Source organism: Centruroides vittatus, unplaced genomic scaffold, assembly GCF_030686945.1.
Source record: "Centruroides vittatus isolate TY-2023 unplaced genomic scaffold, ASM3068694v2 contig_301, whole genome shotgun sequence".
NCBI classification, from domain to species: domain Eukaryota; kingdom Metazoa; phylum Arthropoda; class Arachnida; order Scorpiones; family Buthidae; genus Centruroides; species Centruroides vittatus.
Window position 1 is genome coordinate 1,829,517 of NW_027121927.1, and position 17,187 is coordinate 1,846,703.

The window sequence follows — 17,187 nt, forward strand, 5'->3', positions numbered from 1 at the left end:
GTTATAATGAGACACGCTCTATTTATTTCACCGATTTTCGCTCTCTTGCTTTTCTTTTCGCCGCTACGGATAATCGAGATTCCGCCCGACCTCCTTTCCTTTATCGAAAGGACGCGCCCTTCTGAACAAGGTCCGATTTCTAGAAAAGTGGCTCTTTTCATCTCCAAACAGGTACAGAAGCCATCAGTTTTATCGATTAACTTTAAGGACTATTTTACGTGGATTTTGACGGCGATTTGTCCAACGAAATAAATAGCGAATCAGTAATTGCGGGAGAAAAAAAAATAGCCATAAATGTTGCCGGCCACCAAGGCTGTGTATGTGTACACGGGAGGTATGGGGTTTAAACCCTCCCTCTTAGTAACATTTTTATTTGAATTGTCAATGATAACAAAACATTGTTAATATACTGTTAATACTGTTAATTAAACATTTATTTTGTAAAAAAAATTGCTTCTTGTCCTATTGAAATGTAATGGTTATCAAGCTTATATACTGGCTTCTACTCTGAGGACTTATACTCCAAAAGGTGTGATAAGTCCTCAGACTAGAAGCCAATATATAAGCTTGATAACCATTAAATTTATTTTGTACCCGTTCAGTTTCTCGTTAGTCTACTGTATTCTGTTTTTCTATACGCGTATATTGTAATAGTTAATAAACTAAATAATGAAAAAATATTGTGCTTTTTTAAAATCCTTCACGCGGGTCTTGTACCACAAATAGACCTATAAAACTGGCGATCGGTCCAACTCTTATTAAGATGTAAATCGTTACATTTTAAACATTGATATTACATGCAAGCGAAAAGAAAAATTTGTTCATCCCACTTAGTATTATTCGAAAAATGAAACATTCCACAATTCATTATTCTTTACTCGATGATAGATACTAGTACGTAATTAATTTCGTATATTTTAATAAGAGAAATAACAGAGATTGGCACAGACTTCTCGTCTTTGGTTGCTTTCTTTTGCGTGTTTGTGAGTGTATTTAATGATAGCGGAAATAAGTAAAGATTTTGGCGATCGAGATTAACTTATCTTTCCACGTGGCTTTACTTCGATCACTCCTCAGCTAGAACGAATTAATAGTATAATAGTTATGGCAATATTTTTCTGACAAATCGCCGGCTAACTTGAAACCACCTTTAAGTGGATTCTCGCCGTTGTCGTGGTAAACGCTCGTCCGTCGCTCACCGGTGACGCTTTTCGGAGAAACGAGAACATTAAGAAAACCAAACGCCGGATTAAGAAAAGCGAAAGGCTTTTATTGGAAGACGAAGGAAAAAGTCATAAATACTATTTACATGGGAAGATTGTTCCCTCTTTCTTATTTACAGTGTAATGCTCCAAGACTTAGAAGGACGCTCCTCGCAGATGCGTTTCGACTGGAGTCTCGGGTCTTTCCGCCACTTCTTTTCCGCATGTTTTTCCTCCTCCGTCCGGAGGCGTCGGATCCGACTCCAGCGCCGCCGCCATTTCGGATCGGACGGCCCGCTCGATCCTGCGCACGACGCATCCCACCGATGTCTAAAAGAGAAAAAAAAGATTACTATATGTCTACCGACTGGCTTCTTATTCCCTGTTTCTATTAATTAGTTCTCAATTATATTATATTGGGTAGTTTTATAATAAAATAACGGGTTCAAGTCTCTGTGTGATAACCCCTGAAATAACTGGAATATAACAGTAATTGAGAGCTAAGAAAAAAAATCAGAGGAAAGAGAAGCAGAAGGACACTAGAGTAACGAAGAGAGAGAGACTTACCGCTTCGATCCCGGTAATCTGTTGGAGGAGTGAGAGTAACTCGTCCAAATCGCTCCAAGGTTTGTGTATCCCCTCCAGTCCGTCGGCCGCGGCCGCCACGCTGGCCGTGGCGATCAGTGACGGAGGATAGGAGGCGAATTGGTCGTCTGAAAGAGAAAGAAGACGGTCAGCCTGCGCGCGTTCGGCGCGTGGCGCGCGACGCGCCAAAGAACAAACGGCGTCGGGAACGAGTCGAACGACGGAAGTCGGAGAGAAAGGGAGGGAGCGAACAATGGATGACTTCCCGTGCCAGCTGCCGTCGGCCATTTTTAAAAGGCCTCCTTGGACGGCTTCCTGCCTTTTTTTTCGTCATCTGCCCGTTAACGTGCTTATTTGCGTCCGAATGCTTGTGGCCGTTTCCCGAAGATTTTTTTTTCAATTATTTGTGCCAAAAGTGGACAGTAAAAGTGCCGAGAGAAAGACACATCGCGTGGGAAAATTACGCATCTTCTCCGTTCATAAACTCGAAAATAAAAACTTATTTCCTTTACACGATTTCCGAACGGAAAATCTCTTCCCGAAATTTTTTTTTTTAAATTCTCTCTCCCACTAATGTAATTATATTGTTAAGAGACCGAAGTCCCGTACGCAGGAAATAAAGCGTTTCGGAATGTAAGAGAAGCGCGGTGGCGTTCGATAATTTGTCAGTCTCTCTACTTCCCCGGCCAAACATCGTTTCGAACAACGAAGATAATCTGACGGACGCCGGTCGACCGATAAGTTACGGCTGTTGGGGGGTCGTTTCCTCCCAGTGGACCCGACCGACGGAGCAGATGGCGCAATCGAACAGATGTCCGTGTCCGTACGGGACCGCGCAGATGGCACGCGACAGAGTCGATGGCCTCCCCCATCACGGGATCGACCCCCCCCCGAAACGACGCCGATCCGCCGGAACCGGAAACGTCTCGGAAGGGGTAGCCAACGGAAGCGGTAAAGAGACTTCCGTCGACGTAAAGAATCTGGAAATCGCGTCCCCGAGAGCTGAAATCCGATGCTTCTTTCCGTCAGCCTGGAAGAGACGGGCAGAGTCGCGTGGTGGTCGGAGGCTTTCGGAAAAGTCATCGTCTTCCGTCCCTTCCCCTCGGAAGGAGCGGCTGGCGTCCTCTTAGCCGACACCGGGCCACCGCGTGGCGCGTGCCGTCGGTCCCCCCTTCCCCCCGCGACATCTGGCGGCGCATCTGCCGCTGTCCGCCACCCCAGCCGGCGGCCGGAAGAGGGACGCGGGCGCGGCCGCCCCCGGTTGGCGACAGGCGGCTCGAGGAACTCACCGATGGAACATAGGGCGATGAAAGTGTTGGCGTGTCTCCTGACGGTGGCGCGGTTTTTGTCGACCGGAAGACGGATCAACAGATGATCGACGAAGTCGGTGGCCACCACCGGTGCCACGTCCCACTTGAGCGTAGTCAGTATCAGCAGCTCCCAGGCCTAAAGGGCACGAAAAAGGCATCAGAACGCGACCGGAGCGACAGACAACAGGAGAGGAAGAGAAAATAAACTCACTCTGATCTCATCGACGCCGACGCTGTAGTCGGTATAGTAGACCAACAACTCGGAGGTGAAGGGCAAACTCTGCCTCAGTTTTGAGGCGATGAGTAAGCAGACGGCTCCCACCAGCTGCAGTTGAGACTTGCGGATAGTGACGACCGACAGAAACCTGTCCAGGTAATTCATGGCCAACGGAAAAACCACATCTTCGCAGCATCTCTCGTCGCACACCTGAACGATAAGACAAATCAATCTGCTTAGATTCTAGTCGATCTGCTCCCCGTCCGCGCGGTGGAGAAGCGCCGACACGCGGCCGACCAGAAAGAGGCCGTTGCTTAGAAGAGACGAAGAGCCGACGTACCGATGTTTAGTCGCTCGCTCGGAAGCGCCGTGCCGTTGCTTTAGATATCCGGACGCCGTGGATTTAAAGGCGGAGGGTGCGGCGCGGCGCGGCCACGGCGCAGCGGACGAGGAGGTCCAGCCGCGAAGTACCGACGGCGGAAGGAAAAACAAAAAGGAGACCGGCGAGACCGCTTTGTACATCTACATCGGGAGACGCGTACACGTACACGTCGAGGAGAGAAAAAAGAGGAGGCGCGTGGGGCTTTGTTTAAAGAAAGAGAAAGGACTGACCTCGGACATCCAACGAGCCACGATCTTTCTCATTCCAGCGTCGATCTCCACCTGCGAAGACAACAAACGACGCCGACCAGTCACGTGCTTCGTTTCCAATGACAAAAGCCTCTCTAATACTCGGCTATCTCTCTGCAACGCCGGATCCGGAGCCGCTCTAGTGGGCGACGAATCGTTCCAAGAGGGAAGAATCTTCTCGTTACACAGAAGTTCCGCCGACTCCATTCGCTCCGTCCCGTCCGACCTCTTCCTTCCCAATTGCCTCTCCTCGGACCTCCGCCGTTCCGTTCGGCGTCATATTCACTTCCTCCAATCCCGTCGCTCCTCCTGCCCAGCCGCCTCTCATTGGTCGACGGCCTTCGGCTCGTCCGGCTCCGCCACGGCGGCGCGCCGCCGGCTTCTCGTCGAACGGCTTCCGATCTTTCCGGTTTTCATCTCGTTTTGCTGCGCCGCGGCGAAGTAGGAAGCGCGGCCTGCGGAGCGGAAGGACGATCTTCCGGAGGGTGGAAATCGATGCTAAGTGAGCGACGAGGAATTAGCGGAGAAGCAATGAGAAAAGACGCGACGTCCCGACCGACAACAGATGGGAAGAGAGGGAAGGGAAGAGAAAGTTGTAGCCGCGTCTCGCCGAAAATTTTATTGGATGCCGAGGCAGAAGACGGCCATCGAGGAAAAACTTTGCATTTCGGAAAGAAAGGTTTCCTCGATGGATATTTCTCATCTATTTTCGGCCTCGTGCCGGACTCTTTTATGAAGACGTGTCGCCGCGCGCAGCTCACGACGACCGAGTCAGGCGATTCGATCTAAACCCTAAACGGAATCGAGAACGAGGTCGTACGTATATAGAAACGTTTTCCAAGGAGTTTTGCCTAAAAACTAGTGAACGAAGTTATCGGAAATTTCTGTTTCGTAAAATGAATGAAAAAAAGTTAAGAATACAAAAACTACGTAATAATGGCACTTTGCGCGAATACGCTCGGCGAATTTCGCCGACTTTGTCTAAAGGTACGAAATTGTCACCGCGCGACTTTGTACTTCGGCGGACGAAACGTTTTTTTCAACGGCGCGACTTCATACAAGTTTTCTCAAACCGGGAATTCCTCTTTCGAAGCTTTATGTAATTTCGTTCCCGACATTCCGTTCGTCGGTGAAACAAAACGGAAGTCGGACGAAATTTTTTGGTTTTGTTAAAAAACATAGTTACGTGTGTGGCCCTTAACCAGATCTGACAAGATAAACAAGACTATCCGGACCAATACCATAAACACGAAGGTCGAAGGGACCGGATCCTCCTTACTTTCGCAAATATTTACAGGTAAAAGATTTGAATGTGACAAAAGCACTTATACACGTGTACAGTATATACAAAATCTTTAAATTTACTCTTTATCTATGACGCAAGTGGCGATATCCACAGTGGTACAGGGGTCAATGAAACTTTGCACGTTCCAATTCGGCTCTCCAATATCAGTTATAGTTACGCTACTGGTCCGGATCGATAGGGATCCTAGGCGTAATCTAACCATCACCTGGCCACAGACGGTTGGCACGTGGAAGCATACCGTCGAGCGTGGCCGAGGAGCGCCGGCGGGAGAAGGAAGGCGTGGCCCTGGTAAGCACCGGATCTTTTCGAAGGACTTTAAACAGGGTCTAAAAATTGTCGTGTTATACATTTGACGCAGATTACAGATTATTAATCAAAATTCAATTCGGAAGAATATCTCAATTTTATAATTTTTAAATAAAGAAATCTCGGTCATTGCGTATTTGCGTATTAATGTAGTGGGTTTTGTCTGTTATTACTTATCATTATTTTAAATCAATCATGAGCAACTCGGGCCCTGCGAGGTCTTAATTTGTGGCCCGAGACTTTGTCAACATATTTTATTTCCTTGTTTTGTCTTGTGCTACTACTGAACTCTAATTATGATGATTAGTGACGTTCAGTTTAGTTCAAACTAAACTTTGCCAGTGAAAAGATGAAAACAAATTATATATTATTAGTTTGCATATCATTAGAAAATATTATTTTAAAACCTAGTACATGAGGTGATGGAGTATACTGGTACTCAGAAGGCTTAAATCCCGCCGACTAATGTTGACAACTTTGTACGAAAAATGCGCGCTGCTTGCCAGAAGCCTACAAAGATCACTTGCGGCTCGCATTCGGAAAAGGTTACTCATTACTGCTTTAAATATTAACTAAGTTAGGCATATAAATTGTAGAGAGCCATCAAAATATTTTAATAATATAATCTTCTGTAAGAGAGGAGATTTTAAAAAGCTTGGTATTCTCTTATCTAATGATAAATAAACTAAAATTTAATTTAATTGCTTTTTGTTCTTTTGCCATCCAAGTGGTGAATGTCGACTCTTTCATTATATTGAATCTATACTTAAATATATCCTATCGAGTCTAACCCTTTATTATAACACAAATACAAATCTTTGTTTATTCATACGCATACAGGATATATAGCCTATATATATACGAGTTATATGCTATAGACCAGCGGTGGCCAACAAGTCGATCGCCAAGCCAACTTTAGTCGATCGCTAGCGATGTCTTGACTTAATGTATTATATTTGTAACTAAACGTAACAGTATGCATGCAGCTATGACTCGACTCATAAGCAGTGCACCTCGTACTGAAACACAGTGTATAAACATAGTATGTATTTCACACTTCTCCTCCCCACTTAGACTATGCTTATGACAAGTCGATCGCAACACATTTTTAAGATAAAAAGTAGATCTTATGTACACAAAAGTTGGCCACCCCTGCTATAGACTATGTATAAAAGCTACATATAGGAAATAAGCGTAAGAAATAGTAGCCTACATAAATAGTTATCATTTATGTAGCCTGATTTAAGAGAAGGGACGAGATCGAAATGCCGGAAATGACGATTATTTAAAGCAGTACTTAAGATGTTTAAGAGTTACAGATAGATGCAACGTTTGAAAAAAGCGCAGGAGAGGCTATTGTTTAGAAGGTCCGAAATAAATGCCTAAACCCGGACGTCAATGGATTATTCGGCAAAGAATCGAATGTTTTTGTGTCGACACCATTTAAAATCAGTTTATCTAAAACTTTCGTAAGTGGGATGACTGAAGCAACGAAAGGGACGCCATACACTAAAGTTAAACGTAATTACACGTTGGACTGGTCTAATCAAACGCGTAAGGAATTCTTATAACGAGAGAGGTACAGAAGCTTCGATCGGTCAATAGAAAATTCTCTAATTCTCCTCCTAAATCTGGGATTACCTCAATCGTCTGCTCCGGCTCTCTTTAATCGACACCAACTAAAGTGATGGGCTCGCGGTATCAGTCGGTAGCGTATTTACTTGGACGATACGCTCCGCCTGGCTACTTACGACTAAAGCGATAAGAAGCTTAGGACCTGTCGTATGTCCAGAAAAGAAATTATTTCTCTTTTTGACCGCGCTATCTTTCCGTTTCTTTTCTTACTTTTAAAATATTGGATTTTCTCCCGTGTTTAGCGGTTCTTGAGCAGTGATTTTAAACAAACAAACCTGTTTTTGTAAAAATTCTTGTGTCCTCTACAGTTTCCGGATAAGCATATTGACAATATAGTTTTTTAAGAATCTATTTTATTGTACTAAAACTACAGGTAAAATTTTCTTACTGTAGTACTGTACATAATTATATTTCGAACGAAACAATAGTAAAACAGAATACGGAGATATTGTTAAATGAAATCAAATTTTGATGATGTAATGACTGACATCGAAATCATAAACTTTATTTGCACCTCACAGTTCGAGAACCATCACGATTCGGACTTTAATCGCTCTGAAAGTCGGAAAAAATTTTGACAATCGATTTTCTTTCCGGCTTATCTTTAAAACTTCTTTCTATTGTAAACTTTTTTCTTCGCTTTGTGAAAGTCCAAAACAAATTCCAGCATCAGCTTTTCTCTTCTGTGTCTCTATCCGAATGTCCTGTGTAAAGATCGACGGGATAGTCGCTGCTTACCTCTTTTTAAATAATTTCGAAAGGAGAAAGGCGTTAACGAAAATAAGGGCCTTTCTTTTAAAAGAGACGGAGGGAAACCCCGATTGAAAAAAGGATGGACTGGACAGAGGTTTTGGATAAAATATTTCTGAATAGTTGTATAAAAGAGCGAAGAGAGATAAGAGTTATTACTTATAGTGAGAATTATTGGCAAGATCGTGTCGGGAAAATAATAGAGATAAGAATGGATCGAAGTTAATTTTGAATGACTGTTTATGCGAGAGTGGAAGATCTCATGGCGCACCTTAGCCTATATGGTTTTTGTGCCATAAAATTCCAACGAATAAAGGAACGGAAGATCTCACGAGTCTGAACTTCTTCAGACAATTATCGGTGCCGTTTTTTGTATTTGGAGGAGTGAATAATTTACAATTATAATTTAAATTAATAGGCGGAGCATGGCAACAGATTTTTAACAAAAATACGATAAAACAAACAAACATACACATACAAAATTAAGACAGCTGCCAATCTAAAAAATCGGTAATAATATAAAAGGTTAATTTAACATATTGTGAACTAAATGATTAGTTGAAATTAAAAAAAAAGAAATTAAATATAACGCTATTTTCAATAACAAAGATCAGTAAATAAACATTTTCAGAGTTTTATACTTTTAAAAAATTCAGTGTTTTGCCAACCTTTAACTTATTAATATATCTAGTCGAGATAAAAGGTATAATCTACCGGATTTTATTTCTTTTTCTGGCTATTTCGTCTATATAATACATATGTATTATACCAGAAGCACTAGAGCAACGGTTACGTATAAATTTATGAAAGAACAGCAGTATAGATTTTACTTACAATAAGTGAATTATCTGTAAAATATTGAAATTGTGAGAAAAACTATCTTCATATCTAGAACTAAACGTATAAATCTGTTTAACACAATTTGCAATCTATTTAGTAAATATTTCGGTGCAGCTCTCCAAAATTTGAACGTATATTTCATTTTTGACTGTATGTTAGTTATATATAATTTTTTTTTTTTTTTTTTAGATATTGATTTTTAAATAGGGTTTTATACTTCTAATGATAACTATGAACAAAGCAAATTTAGAACACAAATAATTTATATGATTGATATTTAATTTATATTGAGAGTGAAGTCATAACTTCCGTATCAATGGTTCAAACTACATTAGCTCAATAATGGCAGGATAACGCAGTGTGCTATCATCCAGATTAGACGGAAAGAAAATTGTTATAATTTTTCCCTACCCATTTCAACCACTCACCGTAAATTCGATGAGAAATCTCGAAACCAGATTTGACCGAAAATTTTTTCCACTGCCCATTTTAAGACTTTTCCTTCGCTTTCTTTCCGCTGCGCTCTTTGGAGGGAATTCGAAACCAGAGTCTTCGTTTTGGATGGAAAAGGCTGAGAGATTAGTATTTATTTCTATTCCCAGTTCTATACACTTCTCTCCAGTATTTATTTTCTATGAATCTGTTATTTATTATTTATTTCTTATCTATTGTATTTGATTTATATATCAATGGCATTCTTCAAAACGAACATCGACAATCAATGCAAGTTACAGTATTTATTTTGCTGATGATAAAGGCTACTTATTGGGCTGCAATTTTTTAATTGCAGGTCTATATATTCCCACTGTCGTCCGTTGTCTGTCCAACTGTTATACGTTAATATGGAGAACGGAGTTAGATAGATGAAAATAGGGACCAAATATGAAAAGAGCTAAAGACTCCGATTAACTATATACGAACTTTCGGTCCGAACCAGAACTCAAGTGATTTTTTAAAATTAAATGATGATTAAAAAATTCCGGCATTGTGACGATGTCACTATAAAAAATTGCTCGTTACTTCTTCTGATCACTCCGTAATAAATACTGAATAATATAACTGAATATAAGATGAATAATGTTCTATCGTGATTAAGCTCTTATGTGATAATATGGAACACCTGTTTAGAAATAAAGAACAAAAATAGTTATAAATCGACTAAAATATTATGACGTAAAAGTTACAATCTTCAATTATTGTATAATATGATCTAGACATTTATAACGTTGTAAATATTTTTGTTCTTTCGTTTTTTTAATTATTAACATTTGGACAATAGGAAGAAGCTATGCCATGACTCCATGTGTTGTAGATGCAAAACAAATAATAAAATTACATAAAAATGATGATAATATTTTTTGGATAAAACAGGCAACAGCATCCTCTTTTCGCTCTTCGCTTGTCAATCACAATTCGGCCACTTCGTTACTTTCGAAGACACGTTTCGAAAGTAAATGGGCCAACGGCGTTTTTAAGGCTTTAACTTTTCTTAACTCATTTTAAAATTAGATTTCCGAAATTAAAAAATAAGGCAGAGCCACCATCGACAGCGGCTACTTTTTGGCTTCCTTCCCCCCCGGGAATCTCGTCGGATGAAACTGAGGAGAAAAAATGTGGCGACGTCGTTCGAGAAGAATGCGATTTTTGCAGAGCCATCTGCCGGGCCTCGTCCCATTTCGTTCCCGACTACTTAATTTAAAATAATAATAATAATTAAGAACGAAATTTAAATAATTCGTTTAAAATGTCCAGCCATATTTAGTCTAGCCTCGAAACGTTAATTTCTTTATTTTCTGGAAACTTCCGAACGGCGGAGTGACCAGCGCCTGAACGGAGGTCGTAGTTTTTACGGAAGGTTGAAAATTGTCGTCGGAACTTGAGAATCCAGGGTTTTTCTCCTCTCTTTCGGCAGTCGGTACGTATTTTTGTTATTTTGTCCCTTGAAAATCGGGAAGTTCGGTGTCCAGATACGCCCGTCGCTCGGTTGGAAATGCCGGAAGCGCATTGGAGAAAGAAGACGAGGAAAGAGAAGGAAGAGTCCCTCCCGTCTCTACGGGAGGACGCGGCGGACAAATAGAGAATCGCGCGAAGACGTCGCCGACCGCGTGAGAGAAGAGGCGTTCTCAGAGCCGTCCCGCCGTCCCGGATCCGCACCGTTACCCATTGGATACGAGGTTTCCGATAATTAAGCGGCCGCGGCTCCCTCGGGCGGAGGGTCATTGTCGCTATTCTGGCAGGTGGAACGCGCCCTTTCGTGCGTGACCCGACTCTCTCACCTTCTTTTATCTTTTCATTAACCCCGATTCGTCCGGTGCCGCGTCGCGTCGGTGGGAACGGTTCCGTCCAGTTTCCTGTCTCCCCGGGACGTCCAATTAATCGCCCGCCACTACTTATCGTCTTTCGTGCGGATATTTAAATTGTTTTCTTTTCTATTATTCGAGACACTTAAACCGACCATGCCACTCCCTTCCTTCACCGTTTTCCGTCCCGTTATTCCTTTTGTTGTTTGACAGAACGATGCGCCGCACCTTCGTCTTTACTTTTGTTACGACGTCACTCTCGTTCTCATCCGGCAGAAATCGAGATCGTCTCGGTCGTCGGTGGCGTAGACGCAAAGATTTCGGCTTTTTGGCTTAACGTGAAACTTGTATTTGATGCCGACCATCGTATACATATTTCATAAGTGTGTGACGTATTCACGCGTGCCATCAAATCATTTTTTTAACGCATCTGAATGACTTTTAGGAAACGTTTTCACCCGAGCATCGGCTTTTAATCTGATTGGTAGGTATTGTTAAGCGACCGGCGATGCGAATCTTCTCTATCTAATTAATGGAGACGATATAGAATATTCACCTGCTTTTACAAACCGGGATGCACAGGTGTCTTCGACCGTCCACGTTCTTCTTTGTGAAAAGAACCGTGTTTTCCGTAGTCGTTTTATCCCAGCGTAATCTGTTCAGTTTAACTTCTATCTATAAAATATTTTAGGTGACTATTATGTTGGAACGAGATGGCCTTGATTAATGGCGTATTCGTTTTGTTAAAATGTACGTTAAACGTTTACGTCGATTTGAAAGCGATTTTCTTCACGTTTTCACGTTAGGAGAATATAAGAACGAAGTCAAAATGACGTAAAAGCATATTCTGTTCTGTAAAAACTGATGCTCCTTAATTAAATGGTATCGGCCGATGAACGAGTTTGTATTGTCCTAGAAAAACGCGCTTTCTTAATATTATTTACTTCGAATTTTTCAAACAGGTTAATTTGATAAAAGGAAGTTTTAGTTAAAAAATAATATCTACAAAGGCATTCAATATTTTCTGAAATACTGGATGTCATCGTACGATTTAAAGTGCGGTAAACTTTTTTCAGATGCCATACCTCTGTATACTGTTATCGATTTGATTCTTATTTGGTTCCTGTTACGTAAACGAACCAGAAATAACAATCTGTTAATTTGACAGTAAATTCTGCTTTACTAAACATCGCCTATTCCAATTTAGTTAGGTTTGTAATTGCGTAATACATTTTATACTGCGTATAATCTAATAGGAACGTATGATGTAGGCCTATAAAGTAATCTATACTAAGATAGTCCCGAATACGGCGAAAGTGTAGACCTATTTTATTTAAATAACTAAAGAGCATTATTTATTACATATAGAATTTTGTATTTTGTGGAAGGAGAAAATATTTTCGTTCTGAAATTCGTGGTTGTATAATTTTTATAGTATTTATTATTTAAAAAAAAAACAAATCCAATATCTTTCCGAATAAATTATTTTTAATCAAAGTAAAAATTTGGTGTTAAAGAACTGCAAAACATTTAGGTATCAGACAGCATTTTAACACTCCTTTTCTTCAATAGCTCAGGAACTTTTCCGGGTAGATACGCCATGTCTTTATAAACAATTCGGTTGTATATTTAAAAGTAAGATTCAAGTGTTCGGATATTTCCTTAGGTCCTTCTGAAAATTTGCGGATGATAAGGACTGTTCGTCTGGAAAAGACGTGGAATGCCACGATAAGCAGGACCGACGAACGACATATACCGTTCGATATCGGAAAAGCGTTGGCCCTCTCGTCAAATTAGTCTAATTGGATCGTTACGAAGACATTTTTTTAATGGGTGGCGACCAAATACCGAATACGTTTCACGATAATTGTAATTGTAATAATGACGCCGTTATGGATGAACACGCGGAAGAATAAACGTACTGTACGTACAGTAGGCTTATAAGTTTCTTTCGCCGTTTAATAACGCTTTTGTTTAATTCTCTTCTTCCTGCGTCACTCCGTTAACAAGATACCGGTTCCTTCAAGTTTAATTAAATGTGACTCGTTTATCATTTACGGATTGTTTAGTCGCCAATCGGATTTATGTCGGATTAAATGGTAAAACGAAGGACGATTGGAGGGATCGCTTTCCCCCCTTCGGTATCGAGAATCATTTCGATTAGAGGTAGGCGAATATTACGTACGAATAGTCGAATATTAGACAGTATTAGAGTATTCGATATTTCGAATACAACGTTGGAAAAAATAAATGCGAATACCACGAATATCTGCAGTATTGCGTCATACGTAGTGCAAGACAGCGCCTCTTCAGCACCTCTGGTTTAATTTGCGACAGGAAAAGAAGCAAATTAGATCCTGAAAGTGTTCGAATGTTTATTTATTTTTTCTTAAGTAAAAGTCTGCAGTTGGCGAAAATGAGAATAATAATTGATTAATCTTTTGTATCAATAGTTAAGATAACTCGAATAAAATGCTCAGAGTTTTAAAACATTACTACTCAGACACCTTATACCTCTGAGAAATTATTAATTTAATTATGCAAACGTTTTCCACCTGTTCCTCAGGTCATCTTCAAGCAATTTCTTACTTCTGGAATGTTATCTCGTGCAGGTTCGAATATATATGCGCACGATATTTCAAAATTTTTAAAAAAACCGTTGGAACATTCCATGTAAAATATAAAATATCAGGAATTCCAACTTGGTATCCATTCTTATCATTTTAACTGCTATCTTCCTGTAGCTCCTATACAATGCGGCCGGTGATGCCATTTCTATACTCAAATCATATGTTCCAACGGTTTTTTTAAAAATTTTGAAATATCGTGCGCATATATATTCGAACCTGCACGAGATAACATTCCAGAAGTAAGAAATTGCTTAAAGATGACCTGTGGAACAGGTGGAAAACGTTTGCATAATTAAATTAATAATTTCTCAGAGGTATAAGGTGTCTGAGTAGTAGTTAAGATAACAGTACTAATGATGAAATTAAAAAGAAAGTACAGACAATACTGTAAGATTTAAGTCAAAATAAAAAGTTTAAAGTTTCATTTCTTATAATTTAGTAATTTTTTTACTTCCATTTTTCTTTAGTAATTTATTAATATATAGAAATAAATAAAACGAAGTTTTATAAATATTAAATGAAATTATTAACTAAAGTTATTGTAAATTGTAAAGTTATTATAAGGTATAGTAATAAGGCCATTAAGTATTCGAGGTAGGCCTATTCTAAATACTCGAATATTCAAGATCTGGTTAATATTCGAATTCGGGAAAGTGATATTCGCTCATCTCTAAGTTTGATAATTCGAGAAATAATGGACGGTCGATTGGCGTCCGACTTTTATATGGGTTAATTCGTTTTTATACTTTATACGAAAGTTTAGAAGAGTTTTAGCGCTTAAATAAATTTAATTTTTACTTTATCAATTGTTATCTGAATGTTTAGTGCTGACTGTATATCGAATTTCGCAGTTTAACGGTGATCGATGACATCTTGTGTCTTTGTGTAAATTTATCTTAGAGAAATGCACGTATTAGACAGAAGGGATTTAAAATTTGTACGATCTCGGATTATTAAGACGGATATCGTCTTTTCATTTGATAAAATGTTAGTTAGGCTTGGTGGCATTTGTCTAACTGAAAATAGATTTTATTTTTCAGATTTTCCGGTGATGGAGGGCCGAATCGTAATATTTTTTAAGTTTTTGTATTGTTGATTGTTTTAAGTTACGAAATGGACGGTTTCGTAGGATAAATCGAAGAGCGATTTATCGGTCTGTCTGTGTTGTTTCTATCTCGGTGTTAAAAGAGTATCGTTTAAAGTCCAAATCTTTGGTCAGTTTTTGTTTACCAACAAAAATAATTCTTTGGTCTCCAGGCGACGACCTTGGGTTGGCGTGTTCGATTAGAATAACAGCCTCCGGGTGTTTATACTCCGACTAATTCATTATTACAATAACCAATTCCCGGATGTTGGTAACGTTTTGTTTCGTCCCCGAATAGCAAGATTCAAGATGCCTATTTAATGCCTTTATATGTTCTATCATTTACAAACAAAACGACACGATGTTGAGTTCGCCTATTTTCAATGGGATGTATTCAACGTAAATAGCCTATGCATTAGCATTATTTATATAGGGCTTTCATATTCTCATGAAATATTTCGAGAGGTTAAGAAACTGCCGACGTAAATAATCGATAATTTTCCGGTCATTAAAAAAATAATAATAATCATCTTACGCGCATGACGACTACGTGTGGCGTAGAACCATTAAGGAAAGGGACCATTAGTAACGTGAAAAAACCCGAAAAATTCCACATGGCCAGTCCATTGGCGAGCTTCGACCCACAACCAACCAGCAGTGTTTAGTGGTTTTATCCACTCCGCCACTGGTGGGCCCTATCATAACAAAAATTCAGTTCAATAGCAGTAATACAATAGTGCATATCAGGTACAGTACAGTACATTACGTAACAGGATCAAAGAAAGATTCGTAACAAGTACAAATAATTGTACTGTATCTGCTGCGATTCATTGAATACGTCCGAAACAGTTCGGTGTTAGATGATGACATTTTATTAATGCTTTATTAATTAGCTCGGAAATTGGCGGGTTATCGTTAATCATTTATACGGACGCGTCTCGGTAAGCAAAATTACTTTATTACTTAAAAAATTTCGAAATGTGCAATTTACATTTGTAAAAATTTAAACTTTTGGCGAATATAAACGTTTTTGTCAAGCACCTCCCAAATACAGCGAGCTCTGTGGCCGCCCTAATTCTTCCCGGAAGTGCTTGACCGTGGATAGCCTTTCTATACGCATTCGAGTGTTTCTTCGAGAACGAAACTCTGAAGAGTATTTAGGAATATTCCGGCGGGAGCGTTTCTTCTGCGTTCAAGTCAATGACGTAATGGCGCGCTCTTTTTTTTCCGACGATTTTTGGGGATGAAGTAAAACGATGGCGGATACCTTCGAAGAGTCCTTTCTCTCAATTTCGAATATTTTTCTCTAATTTTGGTCGTAATAACAGCAAAAAGTTTTACTGTTTTTTATTATAAAATTTATATAATTATAATTAAAATTTTATAAAGCTACGTATTTAAACATTATAAAAAAGTAAGCAAGCATGTAATATATTTTTTATGTTACTTTCCCGGTATGTTATGTATTCCCGTGTGTATATCTATACTTACAAATGAGCCCGGCGTTACCCATGCAAAAAATAACAGTAACAAAGATTAAGATTACTAGATCATTTCATACTTCTAACTCTTCTATCATATTATATTATAGTATTTGATTTCTATAACTACAAAGGTTGTAAGATAACCTTTGTATCATACCAAATGACCAATCTAACACATTTAAAAAATTACATTTTAATTACATTTTAAAAAATGTAATTAAAATGTAATTTTTTAAATGTGTTAGATTGGTCATTTGGTATGATACAAAGGTTATCTTACAACCTTTGTAGTTATAGAAATCAAATACTATAATATAACAAACATTAAAACAAAAACCTTATAAAAAGTTTGGTTATTTCAGCCTACCATTTCATGTTTATCGCGACACTCGGATGGTACGAAATGGCACAGTTTCATTGGACATGTAGATACCAATTGAAAATATATCTTAAAAAAATTAAGATGTTATATTTTTTCTTAATGTTAACTCTAAGAAACTGTACCATTAACAGCCGAATATCAAACAGTAATCTGCCAACGAATCAAATTTCGCAAAACACGGACCAAATATTTAAACTCGGCATCCTCGAAAACCACTTAAAACATTTCTTGTGCTGCCGGTAATGTTGTATTGTGTAATTTTCCTATTCGAATGTCACTATACCGCTAGTCCGATAGGAAGAAGGAATTGTTACGGAAGGGGGTTGAAGTCAGGGCCGGATTTACATAAGGGTATTTGGGGCCGGTGCTCAGGGCCCCCACAAAACTATGTTTAAACATAATTTTTTTTTTTCTATTACCGCGACAGCCTAGTGTGGTTTAATCATGAGGGCCAGAGGCAGAGAGAACCAATTCCGGGAAAAAACCTATGAAACATATCGAAAAATTTCGGGAAAAATTTTACATA

General features: G+C 39.4%; 2 protein-coding genes across 2 annotated transcripts in view; one reads left to right on the forward strand and one right to left on the reverse strand.

Moving 5' to 3' along the window:
• Positions 1–1,249: 1,249 nt before the first annotated feature.
• On the reverse strand, positions 1,250–4,249 carry LOC136972744 (G1/S-specific cyclin-D3-like). Its single transcript, XM_067267361.1, has 5 exons — positions 3,927–4,249; positions 3,309–3,524; positions 3,077–3,233; positions 1,770–1,915; positions 1,250–1,532 (listed from the first exon to the last, which is right to left on the reverse strand). Exons 1-5 carry the CDS (start codon positions 4,149–4,151, stop codon positions 1,359–1,361), a joined length of 918 nt encoding a protein of 305 aa, XP_067123462.1. The 5' UTR covers positions 4,152–4,249; the 3' UTR covers positions 1,250–1,358.
• A 6,273-nt stretch (positions 4,250–10,522) lies between these two features.
• Positions 10,523–17,187, forward strand: part of LOC136972759 (inositol 1,4,5-triphosphate receptor associated 2-like) — a 180,433-nt gene continuing 173,768 nt past the window's right edge. The window contains exon 1 of the mRNA XM_067267386.1: positions 10,523–10,696. The gene's annotated coding sequence lies outside the window, so the exon portion shown is untranslated. The remainder of the gene's footprint in view (positions 10,697–17,187) is intronic.

Excerpts from the sequence above, each read along its gene's own strand:
- LOC136972744 (XM_067267361.1), bottom strand. The coding sequence starts at position 4,151 with ATGGAGTCGGCGGAACTTCTGTGTAACGAGAAGATTCTTCCCTCTTGG. Across the intron at positions 3,525-3,926 it reads TGGCTCGTTGGATGTCCGAG|GTGTGCGACGAGAGATGCTG; the intron begins GTCAGTCCTTTC and ends CTTATCGTTCAG. Across the intron at positions 1,916-3,076 it reads CATCGCCCTATGTTCCATCG|ACGACCAATTCGCCTCCTAT; the intron begins GTGAGTTCCTCG and ends TTTCTCTTTCAG.